This window comes from Erythrolamprus reginae, chromosome 3, assembly GCF_031021105.1.
Source record: "Erythrolamprus reginae isolate rEryReg1 chromosome 3, rEryReg1.hap1, whole genome shotgun sequence".
Taxonomy (NCBI): domain Eukaryota; kingdom Metazoa; phylum Chordata; class Lepidosauria; order Squamata; family Dipsadidae; genus Erythrolamprus; species Erythrolamprus reginae.
The window spans coordinates 44,874,210-44,893,593 of NC_091952.1; the positions used below are offsets into that span (position 1 = coordinate 44,874,210).

A 19,384-nucleotide genomic window follows, 5' to 3' on the forward strand; every position below is an offset into this window, starting at 1 on the left:
TTATCTGAGCAACAACAAAACTAGTAGAGGTGACAGTACTCCAGCTGAGCTATTCAAAATATTGAAAGACGATCCAGTAAAAGTGCTACACTCAATTTGTCAGCAAATTTGGAAAACTCAACAGTGGCCAAAGGATTGGAAAAGGTCAGTTTACATTTCAATTCCAAAGAAGGGCAATGCCAAAGAATGTTCAAACTATCGCACCATTGCACTTTTTTCACATGCTACCAAAGTTATGCTCAAAATCCTACAAGCTAGGCTCCAGCAATATATGGATCGAGAACTATCAGAAGTACAGGCAGGATTTCAAGGCAAAGGAATTAAGAGATCAAATCGCCAACATACACTGGATCATGGAGAAAGCTAGGGAGTTCCAGAAAAACATCTACTTCTGCTTCATTGACTATGCCAAAGCCTTTGATTGTGTGGATAAATTGGGGCAAGTTCTTAAAGTGATGGGATTATTTGTCTCTTGAGAAACCTATATGCGGGTCAAGAAGCAACAGTGAGAACTAGACACAGAAGCACTGATTGATTCAAAAGTGAGAAAAGCGTTTGGCAATCTTTCTGAGCCAGAGGACACAATGTAAAACACATAGCTTAATTGCACTAAACAATTAAAATCCTAAAATGTAGGTGATACCATTTTGCTAAAAAGCAAATCAGATTGGTATTAGATTAACAGCAAATATTTCTGAGGTTTTAAATACTATCATAGTAAACTTGTGAATTATAAAAAAGCAACTAAATAGATTTTAACTTATTGTAAGCCAAGAATGCCAAGTTGCTATTCATACAGTTCATACATATATTTCACTTGGTTACATATACTGTACACAGAAAAAAATACAAAATTGAATTGCAATAAAAATACAGTGAACGAATGACACTAGTGCTCCATACCATATTTTTCGGACAATAAGACGCACCAAGATTTTCGAAGAGGTAAGTAAGGAAAAAAAGTTTTTGCCCTCCCCCATCTGCCAGGAGTGCTCTGCAGACCTCCCAAACCCTCTGTGCACCTCGTTTTTGTGAAAAAAGTGCCATTATTTTGGCCCATTTTTCACAAAAATGGGGGCATTTTACCCTCCCCCAGCCTCCAGGAGCGCTCTGCAGACCTCCCAAACCCTCTGTGCACCTGTTTTTGTGCAGGGCGGGGCTCTGGGAGGCAAAAATTGGCTGTATTCGGTGTATAAAACACACCAACATTTCTACTCTCTTTTTTGGGAGGTGGGAATACATCTTATACTCCAAAAAATATGGTAGGTGATAATCATGCTTCTTAAGTATATATGCTTGACTCAATTCATAGGTGCCATAAGTTACCTTAGAAAGGGGATGGCATGATAATTTCCTGCTATTTAATAAGAAATAGAGCACATCTAATGCTAAGAAACACACCAGCATAACCCAATGAGCATACAACAGCATTATGTCAATTACCTAACACAGATCAAATATTTTTACAGAACCACAGGATAAATCAGAGAGATGAAGTTTTTCTCAGGTCTATGTCTTTAAAATAAATGTTCTGTTATTAGCAGATCCCTGGGGGGGGGGGGAGGCAGGTATTAGATCAGTAAAATATACTTGCTCAGGCACTGCAACTACCTGAAGCAAATGGCCTGCCCTGTATCTCTTTTTGTGATTTTTTTTTAAATTAGAAGAAGCATTACCTCCACAACTTGCGCATCATTTAACCACTTGCTGAGCACTTTCTGGATGAGCTGGAAAACTTGCTGTAATACCACCACTACCTATAAACAAAGAATGAACATAGAATATAATTCAGAAATGAATTTGTCGTACATTATTTTGAATTTAGCAGAGTATTTATAGATACTCAGATTTTTGGGTAGAAAGGGGATCACAGATACTGTCTTGAAAACCTTTCGTGCACTTCCTATAACTACACTAGTAATGCCTATATAACAATATACAATGCATATCACATTTCTCATTCTCAATGACTAATGCACACAAAGCTTATATCTTTTTAAAGGAATGTTCTGAACAGTAAAACAGTCATATAAAAACTGCTCATGATCTTGGGTAACTCAGCTAAAGAGTCTCACTTAAAATAGAAGCATACAAGGGGACTTCTAGGGAAGAGGGCAGACTAAAGATGGTTCCATGAAAAGAGGCGATTATGTTTGCGTAAACTAAGATTTTAAAATAAAGAGCAAAAAAGTAAAACAAGGTTTTGCCTATAGACGTTTTCAATAGGAAAAGGGCCCAGAAAACTTTGGAAATTGGATTTTGAAGATTTTAAAATTAATCCTAAATAATATTTTTTGGGGGGGAAATAAAAACTGTTTTGATATCGGAGACGTAACAAGAAAAGAAATTTATAACACTGATCAGAGTAATGGGAATTGCAATAGGACTTTGAATTAAATATATCAGTTATCTTGTGTCTTCTTGGGAACAATGTCTTCCCAGAATAAGATGTTACAGGAGAAAAAAACATATGGAAGAAAATTTATCTAAAAACAATCAGAACAAAATTTTGAATAAGGATCTGTTATCAGGTATAAAAAAAAAATAGATGGGACTTTAAAAATGAAGAAGGGAATAAAAATGACAGTACCAGAGAGCCCTTTTTTTCCTGGACTTACAAAATAGGCTGTTTAAGTATTGAAGACATTCATAACAAGGACCAATTGTCATCTGAATGGATTACAAAGAAAATTGTTCTGTATAAAAAAAGGAATACAAAGTTGGTTTATTTGACCATGTGTAAAATGGGAATGTTGTGATTTTAGTTGGTTCTTTTTGGATGCTGATATCTGGACAGAAAAAATGCTGCACAATTCGCTTGCATTTAATACCATGTTTAAGCTTTTCCCTTCACTACTTTATATATCTTAATTTGATAGCATTTAAGCTGGCTCTTTTTAGTTCTATGTGTTAGTTTAATAAAATGAGAAATTATTCCTGTTTGTTATGATAATTCTTCTTTGCTACAAAACTATGTGATAGGGCTTGATAAAGTGACACTTAAAGCTTGAAAATTAATGAGTAGTTAAAAAAGGGACTGTATTGTTTCATTAGAGATGGCTATTGGGAATCATTTTATGTCTTTTAAATGGGGTTTTGCTTACAACTAACAGCTGAGATGTGGAATGTTGAGTTTTATATACATTAAATAATCTTGTTTTAAACTCTGAGTAGACATTTTGATGATTGAAGATGTTTATTTAAATAGAATATTGTTAAGAGATGGGATAAAAAGCTTTATATTTATTATTAAAGGAAATGAGGAGATTATAAATTGTTTATACTTGTTATGAGGAGGGCAGGAAGTTGCTTTTTGGGAAGGATTTTTTCTTCTTTTTTGTACTCTTCTTTCCTTTTTCCTTTTTAAAGTTTGTATTAACTTTTATTGCAATTAAAGCTTTTAATAACATTATCACAAAACATAATACTGTATAGGAATATAAAAGTAACACTTTCAACATAATTTTTAAATAGGACGGTATTAATTTATACAGGAATAGCTGCTCCAATAAGCTTCTTCAGTTCTGACAAGATAGTGGCAAATTGAAGGATTTATATGAGGAATAGAAGGATTAATATAAATCCATTCCTCGCCATCCTGTCAGAGCTGAAGAAGCTTCTTGGATGAGAAATGAAATGTCTTCAAACGATAAAACAAGAAAGTCCAGTTGCCTCCTGAAAAAGAACCTTTGGGACTATTTGTTTTAATGTACAAAGAGAACTTTTTCAACTATGCAGCAATACTCACCGGATTGGGGCCCTGAGGCACAGGCAGTTTTTTAACCTCCGGGTGCTCATGATTATCGTCATGGTGACTGATGTCCAAAGTGGTGAAGAGGTTGGAGAGTAGACCCAATATATGGATAATAGCTAGCTTGTTAGATGGATTGGGCTGCAACATAAAGTATCACTATAGTCATTACACTTGACGCAGGATATACAGTAGGCCACTCTCATCAGGTTTTCTAAGCTGGCATCAATAAGAATGTTAAGAATTATATGTCGGGGGGGGGGAATAAGAATTTTTGAGATGCTTAGGTGGGGCTTAGCCAAAAAAGGTTGGGAACCTCTATGTAGGAACAAGAAGGCAAAGTCTGATCTCTTTGAATACCATTGAACCTTATCTAGTGTCATCCAGATGCAAATGGTTAGTTTGAGAAGATTCCTGTGTACAAGTTTGACCAATAAAGCAGTTATCCGAGTCTACGGAGAGAGGCAGCATACAAATTTAATAAATAAATAAATAAATAAATAAATAAGTTAATTGAACATTTCAAAGGTGGGTCGATTGTTTGACATTTGCTTAGTTTCATCCCCAGACAACCACGAAGAAAGTCCTATCGAGGTGTTCCAGTTTTAAAATGATATTTTTCAGTTTCCCCCAATACCTATTTGCTGTGGGTTCAAGATTCTTCGCTGATCATAGACTTTAAGGGAAAACGTGGGATCTCTCTGCTCCTTAGGGCCACTTCAGATTGCTTTGACATGCCATTCAAAGGCATTTTGCTTTTTCACATTTCATAATCCTTTCAATACGTAATGGTAGACACTACTGTTCAAGGAGGAGAAACTTTCCTGCTTTATCCAGCAGCATTCTCCTAAAATACAGATTTTGGTAAAGGGACCCTGACTAACTGTTAAGACTAGATTTGGTCTGCTGATCCAACTCAGAACTTCTTCTATTTTGGAATAGATGGGCCACCAGCATTGAAAGGATATGGTAAGGGAATTTTAAGACTTTCTTTCTTTCTTTCTTTCTTTCTTTCTTTCTTTCTTTCTTTCTTTCTTTCTTTCTTTCTTTCTTTCTTTCTTTCTTTCTTTCTTTCTTGATTAATTGATTGGATTTGTATGCCGCCCCTCTCCGAAGACTCTAAAGCAATGAAGAATGTATGCCTTTTTATGCGTGGCCATGTAGGATTCGTACATGTAACTTTTGATCGAATCTCATAGGCTACCCCACAAGTGCATTTTTCTATGCAGAATTCACTTTCTCATCCCCCTCCCCCATCTAAGCATAAGTGCAAAGAGCACAGAAATCAAAATGGAATGCCAGAGTCCAATCACTTTGGGGCGATAATACCTTGCCATTAGTGTGCCTCCTAGGGGTTTTCTTTCAGTAGTGCCCATGCTCAATTGCTCCGTATCACCTTTGAAGTGGAGCTTTTAGGTCTGCAAAACTATCGTGCAGCCTGAGTAATTGTGGCAGCAGCAAACAAAGTAAGCAGCTTTTTTTTGTAGTCTGAACAATGCATCTTTTAATGGAGAAAGACATAGAAACATAGAAGACTGGTGGCAGACTGACTCAAGATCCATCTAGTCTGCCTTTATACTATTTTTTTGTATTTTATCTTAGGATGGATATATGTTTATCCTAGGCATGTTTAAATTCAGTTACTGTGGATACTGCTGGAAGTTTGTTCCATGGATCTACTACACTTTCAGTAAAATAATATTTTCTCATGTTGCTTTTGATCTTTCCCCCAACTAACTTCAGATTGTGTCCCCTTGTTGTTGCGTTCACTTTCCTATTAAAAACATTTCCTATTAATAGTTTCCTATTAAAAAGACAATGGAAGAGGAAGCCTGAAAAGGCAGGAGAAGTAGTCATGCTTCACTGGGCAGTTCTGTCCTCTCCTGTGATCTGCTGAGGGATGAACCAGAGTCTTGGTCTGCTAGCACCTGTCAGCCTCACCCAAAAGCTGACTGTACTGAAGGTAAGACAGTGATGCTATATGGTAGCCTTCAGAGCTCTTTTGTGAAACAGTGCTAACTAAACCTGTGCCCCAAAGGATCCCAGCTGACAAGTTACAGGAGCAGAGGTAGGCAGGAGGATGAAGCAAGAAGGAGCTTTCTTGAGTGAGCATTTCAGCCTTTTTTCCCATACTAGGGCTTGATAGTTGGAACAGCAGAGTTTATATCAGCCTGCCTTTTGATGGAGGACAGTGCATTAACACAGCCATGAGAAGGTGTCCCATGTCTCAGTTCTCAAGTGTAGAAGTAATGAATGGGATGGTAACAAGGAAGAGTATAAAGTAAAGGACAATGGCAGAAATCATTAATGAAAGGAAACAAAAGAGGACTTTCTAACTAAGCATGACTTGTAACAAAAAGGATAAGCCTCTTACATACAGTGTTAAGAAAAAGCAGAAATCATTAATCAACAGACATCTGATGTAGCTCACCGTTTCATCAGCCAATTTCTCTAACTGTTGGATGTAAGGAGTTATAAGTGAGTGTAGATTCTTCAAAATCTCTTCCACTTGGAGGGCGGACAATAAGAAACCCAGAGCCTGCATCAGCCACATACACTGACTTGTCTAAAAAGAAAAGATGGATAGCTTTTTCAATTTCATTGTTGCATTTAAAAGTTTCATTTCACCCTCCCACTCAATCCTTAATCATCTACAAGCTTAAACTTAAAAATGCCTTGCCAGAATTTATCCTGAAACTTGTTTATAAAGGGCACGACTCAGTTATTAGGAGACATAACTAAATCTCTATTTAAGAACTGAAAGCCTCATTTATCTCACTAATAAAGCCTCACATTGCTGTAATGTTCAATTCTACTGAAAACGTTTGACAATAAACCATATCTTAGACATACTTGTCATTTCCTATCAAACGGGGAGAACAATCTTACCTTGTGAATCTGCTTCATTAGCACCTCCTGTAGAAGGAAAGAGTCAAGAAAGTGAATGCTACCTCTAATACAGAATTTAGTTATATCAACAATGCCTTAATCATAGTAACAGTTGAAAATCCTGCGAGGCAAATACAGGTTCTAGGGAAACAGAGGGTCCAGAGAAAAATGGACAAATAAAAAAAGAATAGCAATCAGGAATTCATTATAAGCAATTGATTGTAAAGACTTTGCCTCTGCTGTTCTACTCGCCACAGAGCAATAGAACTGATCATATATAACATAGGTAACACTTAAACAAGGGAAAGATGATGAGCTATCCTAACTAAATTTCAATTACTGGGAAAACAATGACCTCTACCTTTCATGCAATTATGTCACCAGAAATCTGTGGTTGGATAAGATGCAAATATTATCAACTCTGCTGAATTCATCCATAAATACACATCAAATACAATACTCTTATTGCTATAAAAAAACCTATTTCTATACATCTAGATCAGGGATATCAAATTCACATTGTTGCGTGATATATCATTACCACCACCCCCTTCGCTAAACCGGGCATGGTCAGTGCATGATGCATCCGGTCTGGTGGGTTTGACACCCCTGATCTAGATCAATGCTAAATATTTGCTTAAAAACCTTAGATTTTCACTCTTTGAATACCAGCAGTAGGGAATCCTTCCTACCCACTCTTCAAGGACCATATAGTCTCAGAAAGGAAATTTTAGATAGATGCTGCATACCAGCAATGAAGAGGACTAAGTTCTACATTTTATTTCCTTCTTATTCTGTACATATCCACACCCCACCTCTATATAAATCTATAAACATATATCTGCACTCACCCTGTACATATTACAGATGACTCATCCTCTGTTTTTAACGGGGCCTTGCCTCCATCAACATACTGGCGTGAGAAGCTGGAACAGTTGGAAGCTCGCTGTGAGCAATTTTCACCATTCTCTGCAGAATGGTTTACTTTGATTTGGATTCCAGGGTTGGGGCAGGTCACAAGGAAATAATCAAATAACTTCATATGGTTTCTTTTTAGCTTGTCAATCCCAAGAACACAGGCAGGGTATGTGGAGAGATGAAGGTCAGCATTTGCTTGCTGAACCACTGACTTTATTTTATTTTATTTTATTTATTTATTTTATTTTATTTATTTATTTATTTATTTAATTAATTAATTAATTAATTATTTGGATTTGTATGCCGCCCCTCTCCGAAGACTCGGGGCGGCTCACAGCAAGTAGTACAAATCATAAATAATCCAATCACTTAAAAATATTTAAAGCTTTAAAAAACCCCATATACTAACTAACAGACACACACACAAGCATACCATGTATAAATTAAACATGCCCAGGGGGAGATGTTTCAATTCCCCCATGCCTGACGGCAAAGGTGGTTTTTGAGGAGTTTACGGAAGGCAGGAAGAGTAGGGGCAGTTCTAATCTCCGGGGGGAGTTGGTTCCAGAGAGCCGGTGCCGCCACAGAGAAGGCTCTTCCCCTGGGGCCTGCCAACCGACATTGTTTAGTTGATGGGACCCGGAGAAGGCCCACTCTGTGGGACCTAATCGGTCGCTGGGATTCATGCGGCAGGAGGCGGTCTCGGAGATATTCTGGCCCAATGCTATGAGGTAGGAGGAGAACCACTGGAGAACAGTGCCTCCCACTCCCAACCCCTCCAGCCGGTGCAGAAGGATACCATGGTCGATGGTATCGAAAGCCGCTGAGAGGTCGAGGAGCACCAGGACAGAGGATAAACCCCTGTCCTGGGCCCGCCAGAGATCATCCATCAACGCGACCAAAGCGGTTTCCGTGCTGTAACCGGGCCTGAAACCCGACTGCTGGGGACCTAGATAATCGGCTTCTTCCAAGGACCGCTGGAGCTGGAGTGCCACCACCTTCTCAACAACCTTCCCCATAAAGGGAAGGTTGGAGACTGGACGATAGTTATTAAGTACGGCTGGGTCCAGGGAAGGCTTCTTGAGGAGGGGGCGCACGAGCGCTTCTTTATAGAGTGTTGGAAAAACTCCCCTCCCCAAGGAAGCGTTGGTAATCTCCTGGGCCCAGCTCCGTGTCACCTCCCTGCTGGCCGAAACCAACCAGGAGGGACACGGATCCAGTAAACAGGTGGCGGAACTCACAGCTCCAATGGCCTTGTCCACTTCATCAGGTGTCACCAGATCAAACTCTTCCCAGACAGGTGGACAAGTATTTTATTTTATTTTATTTTATTTTTATTTACTTACTTACTTACTTACTTACTTACTTACTTACTTACTTACTTACTTACTTACTTACTTACTTACTTATTAGATTTGTATGCCGCCCCTCTCAGCGCCTCGGGGGGGCTCACAGCAGTGATAAAACAGTATATAATGACAAATATAATACAGTGATACCTTGTCTTACAAACTTAATTGGTTCCGGGATGAGGTTCTTAAGGTGAAAAGTTTGTAAGACGAAACAATGTTTCCCATAGGAATCAAGGGAAAAACGATTAATGCGTGCAAGCCCAAAATTCACCCCTTTTGCCAGCCGAAGTGCCTGTTTTTGTGCTGCTGGGATTCCGCTGAGGCTCCCCTCCATGGGAAACCCCACCTTCAGACTTTTGTGTTTTTGCGATGCTGCAGGGGAATCCCAGCATGGGAATCCCAGGATCGCAAAAACGAGCGCTTCGCTGGCAACAGAAGTCCGGAGGTGGGATTTCCCAGCGAAGGGAGCATCAGTGAAATCGCAGCATCGCAAAAACACCGAAGTCCTCGAAACCCCACCTCTAGATCTCTGTGTTTTTGCGATGCTGCGATTTCACTGAGGCTCCCCATGGAGAGGAGCCTCAGGGAAATCCCAGCAGCACAAAAACGGGTGCCTCGTTGGCAATGGAAGTCCGGAGGCGGAGCATCCCAGCGGCGGCGGTGGGTTTGTAAGGTGAAAATAGTTTGTAAGAAGAGGCAAAAAAATCTTAAACCCCGGGTTTGTATCTCGAAAAGTTTGTATGACAAGATCGTTTGTAAGACGAGGTATCACTGTATTAAGTGTAAAATAACAATTTTACATTGTTGGTTCATTAGACTGACAATTACTGTTGCCATGATCAATAGAGGTGATCTGCAACTATTGAGACAACAATGTGCCCTAGCCTGTTTAAAGAAGACAGTTTTATCACTTCTACTTCTTTTGACCAAGTGTCTTTTCCCCGCTAAATTTAGGTTCAGTCCTGGGTATGGTGACACAGAGAGTGATGGATGAAGCTTCTGGATCTATTTCAATAAGGGTTTTATTTTAACTACCCATCTATTATTTTAATTGCATTAAACCATGTTTTCTGTTACCTGAGAGACAGCGACAATGTTGGCAGCATACGGAGGCAAGTCATATTTACACTCCCGGCATATCTTCTTAAGAGTAGAGACACTAGAGATAGATAATTCTGGATTGCCCAGAGCCTGCAATACCAGGGGCAGGACATTGTTGATCATTACAGGATGATCAGCCAGCCACTCTGACAGAGCCCCTAGTAACACAAAGAAAACAAGTCAAGATTACTTTGCTGATACGACAAGCAAATTCAGAGAATTGCACAGCAACTCCTCCTTGCCAACCAACATTGCTTGTCTCTTCCACACACATAATCTCACTCGGCTCTCAGGGTAATAGTGGGCAATAGCCCTTCAGAAAGTTAAGCTATCCTTTTGTAACAGCTACATAATGTCAGAATCGCAATCTTCCCCATTCAACAACATCTCCCCTCCTCTTGCCCAATTTCCTCACCAATAGTGAACATCACCGTGTCTGCGAGTTGTACATTGCTGATGCTGATGTGAGGGATGAGGCCAATAAGGCCAGGAACCACGTCTGAATAGTTTACATCTATGGTCTCTGCAATCGACTGGAACCCATAAAGTAAAGCTTCCGTGTTCTGCCAGAAACAAAAAGGGATGTATTGAATCCAGCTCCCTCACAAATTTTGATTCTGAGAAAAGAGGTACAGTATGGAGCTAGTTCCCACAGAAAAATATAATTGTCATTTTTAAAAAGTTAAATCTAGGATTCTAAATTTTTCCCCAAAGCAAGTATTATTTTTCAACACTATTACATTTTCAATCTGGGAAGTGCATCCCCAATTACACTCATTGTCCTTATCCTGTACATTCATTCGTTCATTCGTTCGTTCGTTCGTTCATTTTATTTATTTATTTATTTAATTTATTTATGTAATTAATTTATTTAATTTACTTTTTTTCTAAATTTATTTATTTATTTATTTATTTCACTCACTCACTCACTCACTCACTCACTCACTCACTCACTCATTTATTAGATTTGTATGCCGCCCCTCTCCGTAGACTCGGGGCGGCTCACAGCAATAATAATGCAAATGTAAAACAAATCTAATAATTTAAAAAACACTAAAAACCCCATTATTAAAAACAAACATACACACAAACATCCATTGCATATATGGCCTTAACAGTAATTGACTGAAACTTAAGTAGTTTGGCTCTCAGTTTCACTACTTTAAGATAGGGGAAAGAAGAAGTAAAATATCTTGCACTCACATTCCTTCTCAATGGGCCCATTTTATACAGAGACATCACTTAGTTTACAACATGCTCCGTATTCCTGAGCATTGACATGATTGTTATTTCTAAGTGCATTGGCTTGTAAATCATGGTCAGGGCTCAATTTTTGTTTGTTGTCACAGTGATGGATAAGGAACCCCTGAAGTCATCGGCATTTCGTATCCATCACTGTTTGCCACATTGGTAGCATTCTATAGCACAGGTCGGTGATCCTTTTTGATCAGCTGCCGTATATGGACATTGCAGTCATCTCTGTGTAGCAGACACATCTAATACCTTTCTCTAAAGTAAAAGAATTGGTTTCTGTAACAGCAGAGGGAATGGGACTGCGCCTTTACTATAGCAATCTCGATATTAATCTAGGAGTAAAGAATTCACAACTATATTAATTTCCAGCTTCAAGTTGAGGCTCCAAAGTACTCAGATCATTTCACTATAATTTTCTATTTTACACCATCTTCTCATTTAGTAACCACATTTCAGTACAATAACTTGATTGTTAAGCAAAATGATAGGGGTGTGTGTGTGTGTGAGAGAGAGAGAGAACACACCATTGTGAAGATCACTGGTTGCTGCCCTTGCATTCAGAGAAAAGTACCTTGCACTGTGTACTGTCTGACCCATTTTTTTCACCTCTTAGGGCAAAGAGATGACTTTTAAAAGATATCTCTTCCTAGGCTGCTTTTCTCTGCAATATGTGCTTTCCTAAAAAGTGCTAAGTTCAGGTTTACAAGCTTAAGTCTGTAATCTTAATTAGTTGATTAGAAGTTTTACGTCAGATCTTAATCAGTTTCAGGTGAACAAAAGTTGGCGATAAATATACACATTGGTCAGAAAATTATTTTTTTACAACTGTGGCATTTGTGAATGGTTGCTAACCAAGGTAGTACCTAAAGGAGAAATAGCTATATAGAGCTCAAACTTGACATATGGTGAAACATTTCATAATGCCAATTTATTCCATTACTTCTTCTACATTGTTTCCTCCCTAGTCCTAGTGGTTCATTGGTTATTGTTGTGAGCAGAATCACCCTATTCTCACCTGCCATGAAGATGGCTGATCTGAATTTGTCAGAAGGCGACCCAGTTTGTCATACAAGCTACTCAGCAGTTCCGCTCCCAACATCTCATATACATACATCAAAGTATCTGAGATGTCCACTCTGAAAGACAAAAGAATCACACACAAAAATCTGCTTACCCATCCAGGAATACAAAGAAATGGCTAAAATAAACACTAACAAGCCAACATTCAGCCTTCATTACAACCTTTTGCAGCTATTTCATATATTAAAAGATGCTGCTAAGCAAAAGGCCATACCGATATATACGAAATTGCTCCTTTTCATCAGAGGACCAGCAACTGTATTCTTCATCAGAGGGGAACTGAGCTTTATGTAGGAGGACATCCACTAACTGAAAATAAACAGGTCGATACACTTGCTGATACATAGCCTGTTTTTCTGGATCAAAAGAGAGAATGTCATCCTGCAAACAAAAAGATAATTGCTCAATTGCAAGGAAAAGCTTTGTGTCAAAACTATCCTACGAGTTGGATATGGTCTTAAGAAATTACAGCTATCATCACTTTCTGATGGAATAGCCAGAACTCACAATTCAATATCATACATTTTCCCCAAATATTTCAGCTGCTCTGCCTAATATTGACCCCAGATTCCTTTCTCAGCATATGACCCTTTTCCTAGATTCTAGATGCAAGGCAATGACAAGAGACTGCTGTTGTTTTAATGAACATTAAAGTAAAGGAATAACTTTATATTATACTCTGTCAATCCACCAAATAAACAGTACAGTATATCATCTCCCAGCAATTGGGGAACAATGGAAAGCTATCAGAGACCAGGTTTGCCTGTTCACATTTTCAATTACCGCCCTCTTGTTCTTATTTTTGTCTAAGAAAAGAATAAATTAGTTCTCATAATGAAATCATGCTCTCTAGCACAAAATAGCCAATGAAAAGTCAAAGATACAGTGAGAACTAAGAGGAAGCATATTGCTGTGAAGTAGAATAGACATAGGAGGAGGAAAACTTCCCTTCTCCAATAGACTATGCTGCTCTAGTTCAGCATCCTTCATTAATAATACGTCTGTGGGCTGACGTACCGCACCAGTCACATACTGAGGCAATATATGACCTCATCCTATTTCAAGCTGGCACTTAGAAATGCAGAAGTTCAATAGCCTTGTTCTTGAGCACTGCAGCAGTGCCAACCTAATCTACCATGCTACATACAGAAGGCATCCTACAGGATGGATATCCAAATCCAATGACATACAATAAAACATGGGCTGAAATAAGATGCAGCAAGGTAATAGTTCTACTACCCAGTAAAGCATTCATAGCTTGGAAGGAAACAAGAATCTTCATTTTAATAAGCAAAGTATTGATCACAAAGAAGGACTTTTGACTGACTGAAATCTGACCCTCTAGTGATGTACATACTACATGGCTCAGATTTGTTATCAACATCAACTTACTTACTTACTTACTTACTTACTTACTTACTTTATTTATTTATTTATTTATTTATTTATTTATTTGATTTGTATGCCGCCCCTCTCCGTAGACTCGGGGCGGCTAACAACAATGATAAAAACAGCATGTAACAATCCAATCCAATACTAAAATAACTAAAAAACCCTTATTATAAAAACCAAACATACATACAGACATACCATACGTAAATTGTAAAGGCCTAGGGGGAAAAAATATCTCAGTTCCCCCATGCCTGACGGCAGAGGTGGGTTTTAAGAAGTTTACAAAAGGCGAGGAGGGTGGGGGCAATTCTAATCTCTGGGGGGAGTTGGTTCCAAAGGGCCGGGGCCGCCTCTTCCCCTGGGTCCTGCCAAACGACATTGTTTAGTTGACCGGACCCGGAGAAGGCCCACTCTGTGGGACCTAATTGGTTGCTGGGATTCGTGCAGCAGAAGGCGGTCCCTGAGATAATCTGGTCCAGTGCCATGAAGGGGCTTTATATATAATGTATATATAATGTATGCTTCTACTACAAGTACAGAACAAGTAGAATATGCATACATAAACCACTGCAACAGCAATAGCAATAGCACTTAGACTGATATACTGCTTCTCAGGGCTTTACAATCCTCTCTAAGTGGTTTAGAGTCAAGATATTGCCCCCCACAATCTGGGTCCTCATTTTACCCACCTCAGAAGGATGGAAGGCTGAATCAACCTTGAGCTGGTCAGGATCAAACTCCTGGCAGTCAATTGAATTAGCCTGCAATAATGCATTCTAACCACTGCACAACCATGGCACTTATAACTATAGCTCTTATAACTCAAGCTAAGAAAATATCACCGAAGGAATCTGCTTCAGGAAGAGAACTCTTACCTGCAATGTATACCAGAAAGTGAGTGTAAGTGAGCTTGTAGTCTCATTCACAGGATAGTGTCCTGGGATTCCGGTGCAGAACATTATCATATTGACCAGTGCCAGAAAACTCTGCCAATGGTCTACCTGGTCCAGAAGTGCTCTATGTAAGACAATAAGAATACAGAATCAGGAACCTGCTATATCATAACAGACCCAGAAGGATCTATATACATTACTAAAACTCCCATTTGTAACCTTCAGTTGGATCGAAATGTGTGTCAAAGAGCAACAATTTTTGAATCAACGTATCTCAAATGAGCTCACTTAAACAATGAATCCAAAACCTGGGACTCAAACCTGGGATTGAAATTTGTCCAAGTTATAGCACTTCAAGCACTGCTTTGTGGCCATGCTTTGTGGTCAGGTGATTGTCACTTCTACCACTCTCTGCCAGCTTCTTAGAAGATTATTATTATTATTATTATTATTATTATTATTATTATTAATAATAATAATTAGATTTGTATGCCGCCCCTCTCCGAAGACTCAGGGCGGCTCACAACAGCAATAGAAACAATATAACAGTGAAACAAATCTAATATTAAAATAAAACATATCTAAAACCCCAGCAATTTAAAACCATACAACACATTTATCCATCCATCTATCTATCTATCTATCTATCTATCTATCTATCTATCTATCTATCTATCTATCTATCTATCTATCTATCTATCTATCTATCACAAGCCAAACATACCAAACATAAAATATAAAAGCCTGGGGGAGGATGTCTCAATTCCCCCATGCCTGGCGATAAAGGTGGGTCTTGAGTAATTTGCGAAAGACAAGGAGGGTGGGGGCGGTTCTAATCTCTGGGGGGAGTTGATTCCAGAGGGCCGGGGCCGCCACAGAGAAGGCTCTTGCCCTGGGGCCCGCCAAACGACATTGTTTGGTCGACGGGACCCGGAGAAGGCCAACTCTGTGGGACCTTATCGGCCGCTGGGATTCGTGCGGTAGAAGGCGGTTCCGCAGATAAATTAATAGGGAAGTTTGCAGAAAGTTGGAGGTCACTCCCACTGTTTTTTTGCCTGCCCATGATCATTTTGCTTTTCTGCAGAAGAAAATATTTTGAAATGATGATCCAATGGGCCCTGGGTGGTCTAATAAAATACAGAACTGAAGATAATACATATGGAATAGGATTCAACAATTCATGAAACAAAAGCCCATTGAAGCCGTTCAGCTGGAACTGTTTTAGAACTTGAATAACTTCCATGCACCTAACAAAGTTAAGATTCTGTAGAGTTCCCACAAAACAAATATCAGTGGTTCTCAACCTTTCTAATGTCGCGACCCCTTAATACAGTTCCTCATGGTGTGGTGACCCCCAACCATAAGTCTAGCGCCAATTCACCCAACAGAGGTTGGAAGGAAGGTCAGAGGAACACCGCCACTGTAAACGCCTGATTGGTCAGATTGTAAAAATATGTTCCAAGGCGCCAGAATAGAAGTTTTAGTTCCTAACACCAAGGAAATTTGTCTTTTCCCCTAGTCTTAGGCAACCCCTGGGAAACGGTCATTGGACCCCCAAATAATCTGGATCTTTAAATGGCATTTGAGAGATTGCAAGCTGTTTGTGAGGAATAGAGAACCCAGAATGGCTTCAGCCCCCATTCTAGCAATCACTGCTATTAAATACCAACACAAGGCTTCATGTTTCTCACCGAGAATGATTCTCCCCTAAGGCTACAGCGATACGACAAATCCCATGAGAAGTTTCCATATCCCTGTTTTGAACTGCTTGACGTAACTGTTCCTGGAGTCCTAGTACTGGTGGAATGAGCTTCAGAAGAGTATTCACATACCTGTTAGGAAAGAGGGAAGATAAAAATGGAGAATTCTACGGGGGAGATGGAATACGTCTCCTGTCTTTAAGAAAGTATTACAGTCCCTGGCAGTTGACGCAAGTATTTATTTTTCCCTACCTGCCCACCTCCACTTTTTCCTTTGTGTTCATCTGGATTCTTCACAATTTTTAAGAGCAGAGGATGAATGCAACAATGCCTTCAATGAATGAAACCAACTCTCTTGTAACTGCTACTCAGAATTACATGGCCTTGAATTTGTAGCTATCTATCTACCATTCCTAATAGCACCTTTATTTATTTATTTATTTATTTATTCATTCATTCATTCATTCATTCATTCATTCATTCATTCATTCATTCATTCATTCATTTATTAGATTTGTATGCCGCCCCTTTCCATAGACTCGGGGCGCCTCACAACATAATAAAACAATTCATAACAAATCTAATAATTTACAATTTAAAATTTAAAGTAGTTAAGAAAACCCCATTTTTAAGCAGACATACCTACAAACATACCATACATAAATTATATAGGCCCGGGGGAGATATCTCAATTCCCCCATGCCTGACGACAAAGGTGGGTTTTGAGGAGTTTACGAAAGGCAAGGAGGGTAGGGGCAGTTCTAATCTCTGGGGGGAGCTGGTTCCAGACAGTCGGGGCCGCCACAGAGAAGGCTCTTCCCCTGGGGCCCGCCAACCGACATTGTTTAGTTGACGGGACCCGGAGAAGGCCCACTCTGTGGGACCTAATCGGTCGGTGGGATTCATGCAGCAGAAGGCGGTCTCAGAGATATTCTGGTCTGATGCCATGAAGGGCTTTATAGGTCATAACCAACACTTTGAATTGTGACCGGAAATTGATCGGCAACCAATGCAGACTGCGGAGTGTTGGTGTAACATGGACATTTGGGGGAAAGCCCATGACTGCTCTCGCAGCTGCATTCTGCACGATCTGAAGTTTACGAACACTTTTCAAAGGTAGCCCCCATGTAGATACCTTTACAACATTAAAATGAAGTCTCCTTCCAGTCATGCTTTGCTCCCGGTGGCTTCCAGGGCATGTCCGTGCTGTTTTCCTGGCAGCAATACAGAAACAATTTGCCACTGACTTATCTATTTTTCTAACTCTGCCGTCTGGCCCATAGTTCTGGTACTCCCTGGATGTCTTCCACCCACATATTAGCCAGGACTTGTGTTTCCAGACACAGACAGCTAAATGTTGCTAGCTGCTGAGATTTTTGAATATCAATTTTTTTTATTTCTTTAAACCAAATGTGTGCATGTTTTTGGAACAAAAACTGTATTTAGCCTTGCAGTAACTTCCTAGGGCTACAGTGCAGAAATACATTAGTTTTTTCTATATGATAAATGAAAATTCTATTTAACAATTTAAATGCAGTTAATATGCTTTACTTTCCACATTTTTCTATATTTTCCTCTTCAAACATGTTAAACAGACTTTGGAGTTCAGTAATAATTTTGGGGAAATCACCTAAAACTACATTTAAACTGTTATTGGATGTTAAGGTCTCAAGTTATACAACACCATAAATATTATTTTATTCCTTCTAAATGCAGAAGACTTTCTATTTCAAATCAATAAAATCAATATATGTGAGAAAAATATTTAAACCACTTCATCTTCATAATTATAATTTAACAAAGTTTGATCATGCAAACAGAAGCAACTGGTTTTTCATTTGAAGAATGATGAATTACAGTAGATGTAATGGTTAAGGTGCTGGCCTAGAAACCAGGAGACTGAGTTCTAGTCCCAGTTTGTATATGAAAGTCAGCTAGGTGATCTTGGGCCACTCTTTCTCAGCCCAACCCACCTTACAGGATTGTTGTTCTGAAGAAAATAGGAGGAGGAGGAGGGTGTGTTGGATATGTTCACTAAGTTATTTGTAAAAATATATTAGATTAGATTAGATTATTTGAGTTGGAAGGGATCTTGTAGGTCATCTAGTCCAACACCCCCCCTCAAGCAGGAGTTTCTACACCATTTCAGACAAATTTCGGACAAATAATACAGATAGTCCTTGTCTTACGAACACAATGGAGTCCAACATTTCTGTTGCTAAGTGAATTTTGCCTCATTTTATGACCTTTCTTGCTACAATTGCTAAGTGAATCACTGCAATTGTTAGGTTAGCAATACAGTTGTGTTAAGTGAATCTGGCTTCTCCATTGACTTTGCTTGTCAGAAGGTTGCAAAAGGTGATCACATGACCACAGGACACTACAACGGTCATAAATGAGCTAATTGCCAAGCGTCTGAATTTTAGTCCAATGATGCTGGCGATGCTACAACAGTTGTAAGTGTGGACAATGGTTGTAAATCACTTTTTCAGTGCCATTGTATCTTTAAAGGATCACTAAATGACCTGTTGTAAATCGAGGACGACGTGTAAAGGTGGAATAAAAGTAAAAAAATAAAATTATGTATGGTTGCTGCTTAAGTTACTTATAAAGTAATTTAAAAGCAAGATATCAATCAAATAAATCCTTTAAATATCACAGTTGCCCTTCCCTTAGATATATAAATACTGTAGCAAGGCCAGAATCTTGAGAGACTATTTTCATCCTGTCCAAAGATGTAACAAGTTTGTGTACATTGGGGAATGGGGGGATATTGTTCAATAGAGGTTAAAAATAACATGGCAAAATAACTCTGGATGAAAATGCTTGAGGGCCATTGAAAACATTGTAAACTTCAGGGCTTTTTCTCTGAGTCTCATTACTATCATCTGAGATAAAGTGGGACAGTGAGCCACCCTGGACCCACTAATCAAAGAAGATTTGCCTTATGCTGAGTCTTTTTACTCAATGCTATACATTTCCATTAAGGCAGGATTCATAGGTTAGCCTCAATTTACATTTTATTTTATTTTTCCCAGGATACATTTTCAACTC

At 39.0% G+C, this 19,384-nt stretch overlaps 1 protein-coding gene across 2 annotated transcripts in view; it reads right to left on the reverse strand.

Annotated features, from left to right (window-relative positions):
* Positions 1-19,384, reverse strand: part of IPO13 (importin 13) — a 64,467-nt gene that overhangs the window by 15,162 nt on the left and 29,921 nt on the right. For both annotated transcript variants that reach the window (XM_070745036.1, XM_070745035.1), the window contains exons 3-12: positions 16,322-16,462; positions 14,613-14,754; positions 12,560-12,726; positions 12,281-12,401; positions 10,427-10,574; positions 9,988-10,169; positions 6,641-6,667; positions 6,183-6,317; positions 3,749-3,892; positions 1,677-1,757 (exon numbers count right to left, since the gene is read on the reverse strand). In XM_070745036.1, the coding sequence (XP_070601137.1) occupies positions 1,677-1,757; positions 3,749-3,892; positions 6,183-6,317; positions 6,641-6,667; positions 9,988-10,169; positions 10,427-10,574; positions 12,281-12,401; positions 12,560-12,726; positions 14,613-14,754; positions 16,322-16,462 (1,288 nt within the window). The remainder of the gene's footprint in view (positions 1-1,676; positions 1,758-3,748; positions 3,893-6,182; positions 6,318-6,640; positions 6,668-9,987; positions 10,170-10,426; positions 10,575-12,280; positions 12,402-12,559; positions 12,727-14,612; positions 14,755-16,321; positions 16,463-19,384) is intronic.